The sequence below is a fragment of the Stigmatopora argus genome, chromosome 24, assembly GCF_051989625.1.
Source record: "Stigmatopora argus isolate UIUO_Sarg chromosome 24, RoL_Sarg_1.0, whole genome shotgun sequence".
NCBI classification, from domain to species: Eukaryota; Metazoa; Chordata; class Actinopteri; order Syngnathiformes; family Syngnathidae; genus Stigmatopora; species Stigmatopora argus.
This window is the reverse complement of record NC_135410.1, coordinates 1,921,651-1,933,799: the sequence shown is the minus strand read 5'-3', so window position 1 is coordinate 1,933,799 and position 12,149 is coordinate 1,921,651. Positions and strand designations below refer to the sequence as shown.

Genomic DNA, 12,149 nt, shown 5'->3' with positions numbered 1-12,149 from the left:
GGGGTAACTTGAATCACAGATGTAATTTTGGAAATCATTTTGGGACAAATCTCTTTCCGTATTATACAGCAAGATTGTAGTAATAAATACAATTAATAATTTGGGTGACTATAGTTATTACATTATCGTCATATAGATTTATTGCTTGCGTAGTTTGTAAGACATGGTTATGAGATGTAAATTGTTAAGAACAAATGCACCCCATCACGTTGCTTTGTTTATTAATGTCAGTGCGTATTTAGTTGTTCAAAAACCTTCTTAAACCTGAATTTTACCTAACATGTCTTAAAGAAATGCTTATTTTTTTCCTTTTCCCCGTGTAAAAATGTATGTCAAATGAATTTCTAGCAGGCCATATGAGATGCAACAGTGGTTTCCATTAGGTTTTGTGATGCCATTATTTTGTGCAATATAACATCATATTAGTGGAACTATAGTGTAAAATAATGCCATAGTATTAAGGCACAATTTATTAATCTATTTTTAACACTGCTTATCATTGTCAGGGTTGCAGGGTGCTGGAGCCTATACTACCAGGCCTCGGGCAAAAGGCTCACTACACCCTTGACTGCTTGCCAGTCAGGCACATATAGAAACAGACAACCATTCGCACTCACAATCACACTGCCACTGAATGGGAACTTAAAGTGGCCTGCATCAATGTTAGATGAAACAACCACTGCTTGGGTGGCTTATTAGTGAAAATAAACACTAAAGTATGACTTTGTTTTACTTCAGTTTATTAAATGTTTTCCATTTATGTCTATATTTTGTATTAGTTTATGCATAAAATTCAAACCTCAGCAAAAAACGATGCAAACTTTCACACAAATCCTAAATATCATTTATGATATATAATAGCACGTGCATGGTTGTGTGGAAAATGATTCTTATGCCCTCCTAAGGACGACATGTTAAAATAACTCATTAATACCCCCTAGTGAAATTAACATGGAATTACTATCTGACCTCAGTTTAAGCCTATCAGACATGGGGGGAAAAGAGGCTTGACAAGTTTTGTGTTCTGGATGACAGTTTCTGTATGATGGTTGATACTTTCCCAGGCAGAAGAGGAGAGGGACGACATGGAGAAAGTGAAACTGGACAACAAGAGGATCTTGTTCAATCTGTTACCAGCACACGTGGCTCAACATTTCCTTATGTCAAACCCCAGGAACATGGTGAGCATTTCCAGACATGTATCTCCACATTTACACCTGCAAAATGTTTCATAATACACCACCAATGGTATGAAAAAAGTAGTGATTAGACGTAAAACGATAATGATGAGCCGATGCCCCAAACTATTTGTTTGTTTAAAGAAAACCTTTTATTTTTATTTTTTAAAGTAAAATATTAAACAACCCAAATGATGTCAGGAAGTGAGTTTCATATAAAGTACTATATAACCATTCAGTTGCGGTTGTATCTTGAATGGTGCATAGTGCAAGACACTTGATGCCTCCTCACACCCTTCAACAGCTCCCTCATCGAAGAGTAGTTTTACCATGCCACACTTTTAACTTCTACATGAGTAAATTTGATAGGAAGAAATGCTACTCTTATTCTGCTAGTTTGGGCTATACTAGGGTTCAGTGGCGGTCCGTGCATTTTCTGGTAGCGCCTTCAACGTATCAATCCAACCCTCCAAAACTATTTTATGGCTATAAAACCTCTACTGCAACTACAGCTGTGACACATAGAAAACAATCAATAAATCAATGCACAAAAACTGGGTAAAATCCACTTCCTAGCAGCATTTCATGATTAAATACAAATACTGGAGCTTTTTAGACATACCGGAGTATCATTTTCCCCGGTAAAAAAGACAGCGATGAACGTTGATACTTCCATACGTGAAATGACAAAAAATGCACTAAAATTAGGTAAAATCCACTTCCTAGCAGCATTTATTAATTGAATACAAATACTGGAGCTTTTGAGACATTACAACCAGGCCGGGGGGGGGGGGATTTTTCCCGGGAAAAGACAGCGATGGACGTCAATGGCGAAACGGCAAAAATTAAACTGGGGTAAAATGGGGTAAAATCCACTTCCTAGCAGCATTTAGTGATTAAATACATACACTGGAGCTTTTCAGATATCAGAACCGGGCCCACAATTGAAATATTATTTAGGAATATAGCCATATTATACTCACCAAAAATCCTTTTTAACTGTACACAATATCCATCCTCCTTTCTTTCTTCCTTCTTTTCTATCGCCATCGAAGCTAATGATGAAAGTCGAGCCTGTCCTGTCATATTTCCGGCATAGTCCGTCTTGAAAATGGCTTTAAAACAACACAATAATATATTTACTTGTGCAGCTAAGTTAGCGCACTGAAAGTGGCGCACACACCCTTTTCCCGGCTGTAACAGGCTTGCTAGTTTCGGAGTTGACCGCCCTTTCTTAATGATGTCCATTTTTTTCTGGAAAAGTCCATCTGGAAAATAGCTTTGTGAGCAAATCTGCAACAAAATTCATTTGTTTTGCTCTGTCGGCCAATGTGGGTGGAGTTTGTGATCTCTGGCTGCCTCACTCTGGCTTTGGCCCGCCTACTCTCTATAGCAGGCCAATAATAGTTGGTGAAAGCAATGACGTATCCCAGCCAGCAAAATGCTAATGCCTATGAAAAAGCATTGTGGGGTTGCCAACTCGAAATCTGATTGGTTAAAAGCAACAGTCTTGTTTAATGCAGCAGAGCCCGCCGAACTGATTGTGAAGCCTTTGAGGCAGATTTCTGATCCTGGCAACAAATAATGGCTGGAATGTGATTGGTTAAATGCTTCAATATGAAAACACGCATCTGGAAGCAGTGCAACCAGGGGGAAAAGCAATGAAAGGAAGCTAACAGACCATTTGGAATAATAAGTATTGATGGACAAAATATAATATGATTCAGATATTTCTTAGGCCAGCAGAGAAGGCCTTGAAGGCCCTGACGGCCCGACACTGCTAGGGTTACATGTTTACTCTATATTCTCTGTATTAGATTGGATGTGACACGTTGGTTGAGTGGTTAGCACGTCCGCATCACAGTTATTGAGTTCGATTTTTTTAAATAAATGGACAGTACATATTAACGAACATATTCATGTTAATGAACATATACATGTAAATATGTAAGAAGAAATCGAGGGTTCAATCCCAGGTCCAAAGAGATTTTGAAAATGTATGCTAATGCAATTAGACTGAGCTATTTGCTCACTAGTCAGCACCCTCACTACCATGTTGATCATGTGATTTCAAACCACAGTTGCAGAATTGAATTGAAACAAATCAAATCAAATTGAATGCTTTTATTTTCATTATTCAAGTATAATGAGATTTAAAGCTTTCATCACGTAGTGCACAGATACCAACAATCAGACAAATAAATAATCAATAAATAATAAATAAATAAGTAGTCCAAGTGAGGTCAGCAGAGCGGAGCGAGCTTGTGAAGTCCAGGATGAGTTCCATGGTTTTGGAGACGTTCAGCTCCAAGTTGTTGAGAGCACACCACTCGCTGAGTCTATTGACGCAACGGTACCCAGACGTTTCGTCGACAGACGTTTGCTCGGACGTCCGGCTGCCATTGACGGCGATAGACGTCCGGACGTCCGGCTGCCATTGACGTCGGTAGACGTCCGATTCATGTTGACTGCTGCGTTATATATCCACTTGATGGAGCTCTAACAACAGAAATAGCATCTGCACCTCAGTCAACATGAATCAGACGTCAACCGCCGTCAATGGCAGCTTATTAATAATGTGTTTAATTTGGGACAATAATAGTATAAAAGAGGCAAATTTGTCTATACCAGGGGTGGGCAAACTTTTTGACTTGCGGGCCAGAATGGATACTAAAATTTGACAGCATTTGGACACGCAATGTAATTTATCAAACCTGGGGATTGAAATATAAGAAAAAAGACACAATTGAAGGTGAAATTTTATTTTCAAATTTACTTTCAACATTAAGAACATATTATTATTCAACGAAAGAAAGCAGTCTTTAAATTGAGAGTGATGAGCGGTATTGCAGGGCACAGGCAAATGAATGAGGTCATTGATATTTACTATAATTTGGACAAAGTCGGTTGGGACAACGTCGGCGGGCCGGATTAAAAAGCCTAACGGGCCGTAGTTTGAAAAACATGTACACACACTCCAATACGAGCGAATCCGGGGGCGGGGCGAGCGAGCGAATCCCGCGACGAATAACATGTATACAGGCCAATAATACGCAACTTATTGATAATTTTGATATTAGATATTTAGATATTAATGCTCTGACATTTACAAAGTCTCTCTCTCTCATGATTATAATTTTGAGAGCGAGCGAAGCGAATCCGGGAGCGAGCGAGCGAATCCGGCGACGAATAACATGTACACACACGCCAATAATACGCAACTTATTGATAATTTTGATATTAGATATTTAGATATTAATGCTCTTACATTGTCAATGCAGTTACAAACTCACTCTCTCTCATGATTATAATTTTGAGAGCGAGAGATTACCTGGTTGATCGCTTTCAACAGTAAACTCTCTGTCTCTCTCTCACTCTCATGATTATAATTTTGAGAGCTAGCGAACCCGGCGACGAAACCTCCGTTCGACGAAATGTCCGGCGGCGAATCCGTCGACCAAACGTCCGGTCACGGACGCAGCAACAAACAAACAAACACATAGATAATCAATATATAGTAATGATACACAAATAGTCACTAATTAGTAATAGATAAATAAGTGGTCAACATAATAAATAAGTAGTACAAGTAGTAGTAATAAGTCTTGATTGGGTCCTAGGTGCAGAACTCGAGTTGAGTATGGTTACAGCTCTTGGAAGGACACTGTCCTTGAGTCTGTTTGTCTTGGCTGTTATGGCTCTGTAGCACCTTCCAGAGGGTAGCAGGTTGAAGTGGAGACAATCAACGAACTCTGTAATCGGGAAATAATAATGCACTTTGCTATATTTTTTGTTTAAAGAGTACATCTAAAAATTAAGGGATACAAAAAAAATCATATTTTCCAAACATTTGAATCTATTTATCAAAAATATTCTACATGAAATAGACTTTTTAACATGACCAATACTGTGATCGTTCTTCACCTCATGGCTTCAAATTTTGCGGCTTCACTACATCACAGATTTTCTTCTGGGGAAAAAATGTCATAAAATGTGAAATCCACGCTGAATCTAGCAAGCAGAAGCCACTGCCCTGTCTTCTGCTTACCACGAGGAAAATGGCAGAAGACAGAGGACTGTCACTCAACTCAGCACTGAGGAAAATTAATGCTGGTGGCTGTCATTTTTATCTGAAAATGACAGGAGGCCCTGCGAGGATGGATTTTTATCAGAAATGCGAGCCTCGTCGACCTTACACTACTGCGCTTATTTGAAAATAAAACTTGCCCGGCAAATTGGACGGCAGAGAGCATCAGTGAAGGGGGATTTTTTGGGGGAGAAATGTGAGCCTTGTCCGAAAATAGAGCATTTTGGCCAGCGAAGATGGCGGGACGTCGAGGCAGAGCAACGTGGAAGTTGAGATTCCATTTAAGTCCGGGCAGTGGGCTGATGTTGTTGCACTTAGAGCTCCCTGGGTGGCTAATTGATGGTTGGAGGGCGTAGAGGAGCGAAGTGGAAGTTTAATTTCCCGGCCGGTCGCCCGGCAATTCGGCGGCCCATGCCCGCAGCGTCGGGCGGGGATTTGGTGACCCATGCCATCGGCCAAAAAGGCGAGGTCTGCCCCACGACCCTGCCTCGGCTGCAACAGGCAGCAACACGTTTTTTCAAACTGCTGCACTGACAATGCCAGGCTTCACACAGATCGCATAAGTGGGGATGCTGCTGACTGGCTTCATGGAAAGGCCAGCCTTAATCAACAAGTTCGACCGTCCATATGCTTTAAAAAACAAGACAAAGGCAGTGTTTTGACTGATTTGTTTATAATACTAATATAATATTACAATGGTGTTTTCGTCATCTTGTTACCTGACACGTTTCCATCTCACGCTTAGTCAGGCGAGTACAGTAATCCCTCAAATATCGCGGATAATGTAGTCCAGACATGGCCACAAAGATAAAATGAACTTAATACAAATAGGAGCAAAGCCTTGCTGCCTGTATACTGGATGAGCAACTGGAAAGCCTGGATCACAAAAGCCTTCACAAACTGTTTCATCCCAAACGCGAAGCTGTACGTCACTGAAAGAGGGCTCCCCTTCAAGGACTAAAACTCCCATTAACCTATTTTTTTTAATTTATTTTAAGCAAAGAGGAACTATTTTCACTGAGTACAGTATTTTTAATATTTACATTTTTGTACTACATATACCATATTTCAGTGGCGGTCGGTGCATTTTCTCGTAGCGCCTTCAACGTATCAATCCAACCCTCAAAAACTATTTTATGGCTATAAAACCTCTACTGCAGCTGGAGCTGCGACACATAAAAAATAATCAATAAATCAATGCATAAAAATGGGGTAAAATCCACTTCTTCCCAGCATTTCATGATTAAATCCAAATACTGGAACTTTTCACACATTAAAACCAGGCCAGGGGGGCGATTTTCCCGGGAAAAGACAGCGATGAATGTCAATAGCGTACGGGCAAACCATGCCCGAAAATGGGGTATAATCCAGCCGAAAACAGCATTTATTGATTAAATACAAATACTGGAGCTTTTTATACATCAGAACCGGGCCCGGAGTATCATTTCCCCGGTAAAAAGACAGCGATGAATGTCGATACGTCCATACGTGAAATGACAAAAAAATGCACTAAAATTAGGTCAAATCCACTTCCTAGCAGCATTTATTGACTGAATACAAATACTGGAGCTTTTGAGACATTACAACCAGGCCAGGGGGTGATTTCCTCGGGAAATGACAGCGATGGACGTCAATGGTCGAAATGGCAAAAATTAAACTGGGGTAAAATCCACATCCTAACAGCATTTAGTGATTAAATACAAACACTGGAGCTTAAATACAAACACTGGAGCTTTTCAGATGTCAGAACCGGGCACACAATTGAAATATTATTTAGGAATATAGCCATATTATACTCACCAAAAATTATTTTTAACTGTACACAATATCCATCCTCCTTTCTTTCTTCCTTCTTTCCTATCGCCATCGAAGCTAATGATGAAAGTCGAGCCTGTCCTGTCATATTTCCGGCATAGTCCGTTTTGAAAATGGCTTTAAATCAACACAACAATATTCTATTTTGTTGTGCAGCTAAGTTAGCGCACTGAAAGTGCCGCACACACCATTTTCCCGGCTGTAACAGGCTTGCTAGCTTCGGAGTTGACCGCCCTTTCTTAATGATGTCCATTTTTTTCTGGAAAAGTCCGTCTGGAAAATAGCTTTGAGAGCAAACATTTGTTTTTGCTTCTGTCGGCCATTTTGGGTGGAGTTTGCGATCTCGGCTGCCTCGGGTACTGCTTTGGCCCGCCTACTAGCCAATCATAGTTGGTGAAAGCAATGACATATCCCAGCCAGCAAAATGCTAATGCGTATGAAAAAGCATTGTGGGGTTGCCAACTCGAAATCTGATTGGTTAAAAGCAACAGTCTAGTTTAATGCAGCAGAGCCCGCAGAACTGATTGTGAAGGCTTTGAGGCAGATCTGATCTGACAACAAATAATGGCTGAAATGTGATTGGTTAAATGCTTCAATATGAAAACACATCTGGAAGCAGTGCAACCAGGGGGAAAAGCAATGAAAGGAAGCTAACAGACCATTTGGAATAATAAGTATTGATGGACAAAATATAATATGATTCAGATATTTCTTAGGCCAGGAGAGAAGACCTTGAAGGCCCTGGCGGCCCGCCACTGCCATATTTACTCGCATGTAAGCCACCCGCACGTAAAAGATGCTCCCTGAAAGTTGCCTTGAAATTTTTTAAATTTACAATTTCTCGCGTATAATCCGCCCCCCTGATTCCCAATTTCCCCTTCATATTCATGGTTTTAATAGGGAGTACAAATGTGTTACTTTGAAGGGAAAATCTTGAGAAAAATCATCACATTTGGTATTTCTGAGATACTGCATGAATCAAAAACACACCATTGGGGTCACTATCATAAGGAAGTTAATATGCCTGTCTTCGTGAAAGCAAAATATCAAATTATTCTTCTCATCATAGGCGCCGTTCAAAGCGACTGCTTGTTGCAGTAGCTCCCTAAAACTTCCCCCGTATTGTGTGTTTTTACAGCTTTTTCATCCTTTATTTTTACGTTTTATTGTCTCTTAAGATTTTACTTGTTACTTTACTTTATATATTATATTCCATACTTTAATATTTTAAAACTCTACTCCAAGACTCAAGTTGTGCGAGAGGCAGTCTTTGATCTACAGTGGTACCTCGACATACGATCTTAATCCGTTCCGGGACTGAGATCGTATGACGAGATTCTCGTAACTCGAGCGGACGTTTCCCATTGAAATGAATGGGAAACTAATTAATTCGTTCCAACCCACTGAAAAAACACCAATAACAGGATATTGGATTGGAAAAAATGTTTTATTTCTTCTAATTCGTCATCTATTAACAAAGTAACACATAACTAGTGGTTTAATAGTAATAAAATGTGTTTAATCTAACTAAAATTGGGCAGATTTCGCCGAAGGGAGACAGAGACGTGTGGGGGGGTGAGGTTTCTTTTTTTTTCCACGACAACGCACTCGTAAACGGAACTAACAAATTTAAATTAACTTGGATTAATATATACAGACACTCAAACATACGTTTTCCGGGTTGGCGGTTTGCCACGCCTCCACCCTCACGTTCGCTATCGATGGGCTGTTTGCTGTTGTACTACGTATTCCCTTCAAAATATTCCGAAAATGATTCACACAAATGTCCTCACAATAGGATGACCCACGACCATTTGCCAACGAGAAATAGTCTTGTAGTACATTTTAGCGATCGCTCCGCTGCTCATAAAGACCGGCTCGCAACTCCCTCGTCGTAATGGCTCTGGTTGCAACCGCTTTGAACGGCGCCTATGAGAGAGAGTTGCGACCAGAAATATTACAAAGAGGGAATTGCGAGCCAGTGCCGCTGATGTTCTTAGGAGCAGCGAACGAGAAGTAATATAATACTTCTCATATTAGATAATAAAAATAACAGGAAATGCAACAGCTCAGCTTACCCACGTATTGATTGTGGGTAATGAAGTTTCATTCTGAGAAAGAGTGCCATTGCCTATCGGCGTTGTGTGCACGAGTATACTTCATTACCCAGAAAGCCCTCTTTTTGCCCGCGCATGCGCGTTGTGCGTTTCCTGGTCGATGCTTAGGAGAAACTCGTCTGAATTAATCGTTCAGTGCTCGTAGATATTGTTATACACAAAAGATATGCAAAAAGGGCTTGGTCGCATCACAAAATCTTGATCGCATGACGGGCGAATTATTCGATCGAAATTTCCGTCGTAAGACGAGAATATTGTATGACGGGCGGTCGTATGACGAGGTACCACTGTATTAGTTTAGTTTATCTTTGCAAATTCTGGACATTACATTTTTGATCCACTCAGCCGGGCCTCCGCTGTGTTACACAAAGGATCAGCTGTTAGCGCTACGCAACACCTGGATTCCCCAGGACCTGGACCTCCCCGCGGAGTTCAAGAAGAAAAGAAGAGGATGCAGAGCTGGATGAAAATGTCAGGAGAGAAAGCGACGCTTCAGACCCAGCATTCAATCTATTATTATGGGGAACGTAAGATCTCTCCCCAATAAGATGGAAGAGCTAACAGCGCTTACCAAACAACAACGACAATATCGGAGAATCTGCTTTATGTGCTTCATGGAGACCTGGCTGAATGAACTAACACCAGACTCTCTCGTCTCCTTGGATGGCTTTCAGCTGGTGAGGGCGGACAGAGATGATGAGGAGAGCAGTAGGAATAAAGGTGGGGGACTAGCTGTTTTTATTAATAGTAGATGGTGCAGCCCCAGGCATATTACTGTGAAGGAGCAACTTTGCACTCGATATATCGAGCTAGTAGCTGTTAGCATCAGGCCGTTTTACATCCCCAGGGAGTTCTCGCATGTTATCGTAATAACTCCGTATATACCTCCTTCGGCTGATGCGGCAGTCGCTCTCGAGCTGCTTCACGCTACTGTGTTTCCCGGCTGCAGACGTCACACCCCCAGTCTCTCCTTATCTCTGTTGATTTTAACCATGCTCCCCTGGCTTCTACTCTCCCCACCTTCACACAGTATGTGAAGTGCCACACCAGGGAACAAGGAACAAAAAACTCTGGACCTGCTTTATGCCAACACAAAGGAGGCATACAGCTCAGTCCCCCTACCCCCACTGGGCCGCTCAGACCACAACCTGGTCCATCTGATCCCCACCTACATTCCTATGGTGAGGAAAATAAAACCTACCACGAGGATCATACAAAGATGGACCGAGGAGACCAGCATGGTACTGAGGGACTGTTTTGAGACCACTGACTGAGAGGTGCTGTGCAATTCACATGGGAAAGACATTGACAGCTTGACCCACTGCATCACAGATTATATTAACTTCTGTGTTGAGGACATTGTACCCTCCAAGGAGGTCCGTTGTTTCTCCAACAGTAACCCGTGTGTCACCAGGAATCTGAGGGCCCTCCTGAACAAGAAGAAGAGGGCTTTTAGGTCTGGGGAGACAGAGAGTCTGAAAATGGTCCAGAAGGAGCTGAAGAGAGAGATAAGGAAGGGAAATACCATCTACAGGAGGAAGCTAGAGAACCAACTCCAGAGAGGCAACACCAAAGAGGTCTGGAGGAGCTTGAGGACCATTTCGGCCCATGGAGGCAACAGTGAGAGAGACCCGGAGTCCGGAGACAGGGAGTGGGCCAATGAACTGAATCAGTTCTTTAACAGGTTCAGTCCTGCCCCCACTCCCCTGACCCCCCAGACCAGAAGCAATTCTCCCCCCTCGTTCTCCTCCTCTTCCTCCGCCTCTTCCACCGGTCTCTGCATTACTTTCGATCAGGTGATAAAACAGCTAAAGAAGATTGAGACAAGGAAGGCTACCGATCCAGACGGCCTCAGCTCCAGACTACTGAGAGAGTGTGCGGATCAGCTTGGCAAATTGATTCTGCATATTTTCAACCTCAGCCTCAGTCTGCAGAAGGTCCCCGGAAAACTTCCTGTGTGGTCCCAGTTCCAAAGACTGAACCCCAGGGAGCCAAACCACTTCAGGCCGGTAGCATTAACCTCTCACCTGATCAAGACATTGGAGAGAATCATCGTCAATCACCTCAGCCCCCCGATGAATGCAGAGCTGGACCCTCTGCAGTTCGCCTATCGTCCAGGCATTGGTGTGGAAGATGCTACCACCTACCTGATGCACAGGTCTCTTTCACACCTGGAGAACACGGGAAGCACGCTGAGAATGATGTTTTTTGACCTCTCCAGTGCATTCAACACCATTCAGCCGGTCCTACTGAGAGGGAAACTGAAAGGCTGGAGTAAGGAACCACCTAGCCGCATGGATCATCGACTTCCTCACTGACAGACCACAATATGTGAGACTCCAGAACTGTACGTCTGATGTGGTAGCTTGCAGCACGGGGGCCCCACAAGGCACAGTGCTCTCCCCACTCCTCTTCTCCCTCTACACATCAGGCTTCAAACATAATACAGACACCTGCCACCTCCAGAAGTTCTCTGACGACACCGCTATTGTTGGACGAGTGACGGACGGGAACGACCTGGAGTACAGGGGAGTCATCACAGCCTTTGTTGACTGGTGTAGGCAAAACCACCTCTACATCAACACCAGTAAGACAAAGGAAATGGTCATTGATTTTCGGAGGAATCCTCAACAGACCACTCAGGTGAACATCCAGGGTACAGACATTGAAATCGTGGAGAATTTTAAGTACCTGGGTGTTCACCTCAACAACAAACTAGATTGGTCCACAAACATAGATGCCCTGTACAAAAGGGGCCAGAGCCGCCTCTACCTACTGAGGAGTCTACGGTCCTTTGGAGTGTGCAGGACACTGCTGAGGACTTTCTACGACACTGTGGTGGCATCTACAATGTTTTATGCAGTGGTCTGTTGGGGATGCGGGAGCACGGAAAGGGACAGGAACAGGCTGAATAAGCTGGTCAGGAGGGCCAGCTCTGTTCTGGGCTGTCCT

General features: G+C 42.6%; 1 protein-coding gene across 12 annotated transcripts in view; it reads left to right on the top strand.

The window, feature by feature from the left end:
- The window catches only part of adcy1a (adenylate cyclase 1a), a 151,915-nt gene that overhangs the window by 91,472 nt on the left and 48,294 nt on the right, over nt 1-12,149 (top strand). For 11 of the 12 annotated variants that reach the window (XR_013298440.1, XM_077594570.1, XM_077594575.1 and 8 more), the window contains one exon: nt 1,065-1,181. Coding sequence is in view for 11 of the 12 variants with exons in the window: in XM_077594570.1 (XP_077450696.1) it covers nt 1,065-1,181 (117 nt within the window). In the remaining variant the exon portion in view is untranslated. Of the gene's footprint in view, nt 1-1,064; nt 1,182-9,542; nt 11,012-12,149 lie in introns of those variants that run through there. The other variant, XM_077594574.1, reaches the window with a different exon arrangement.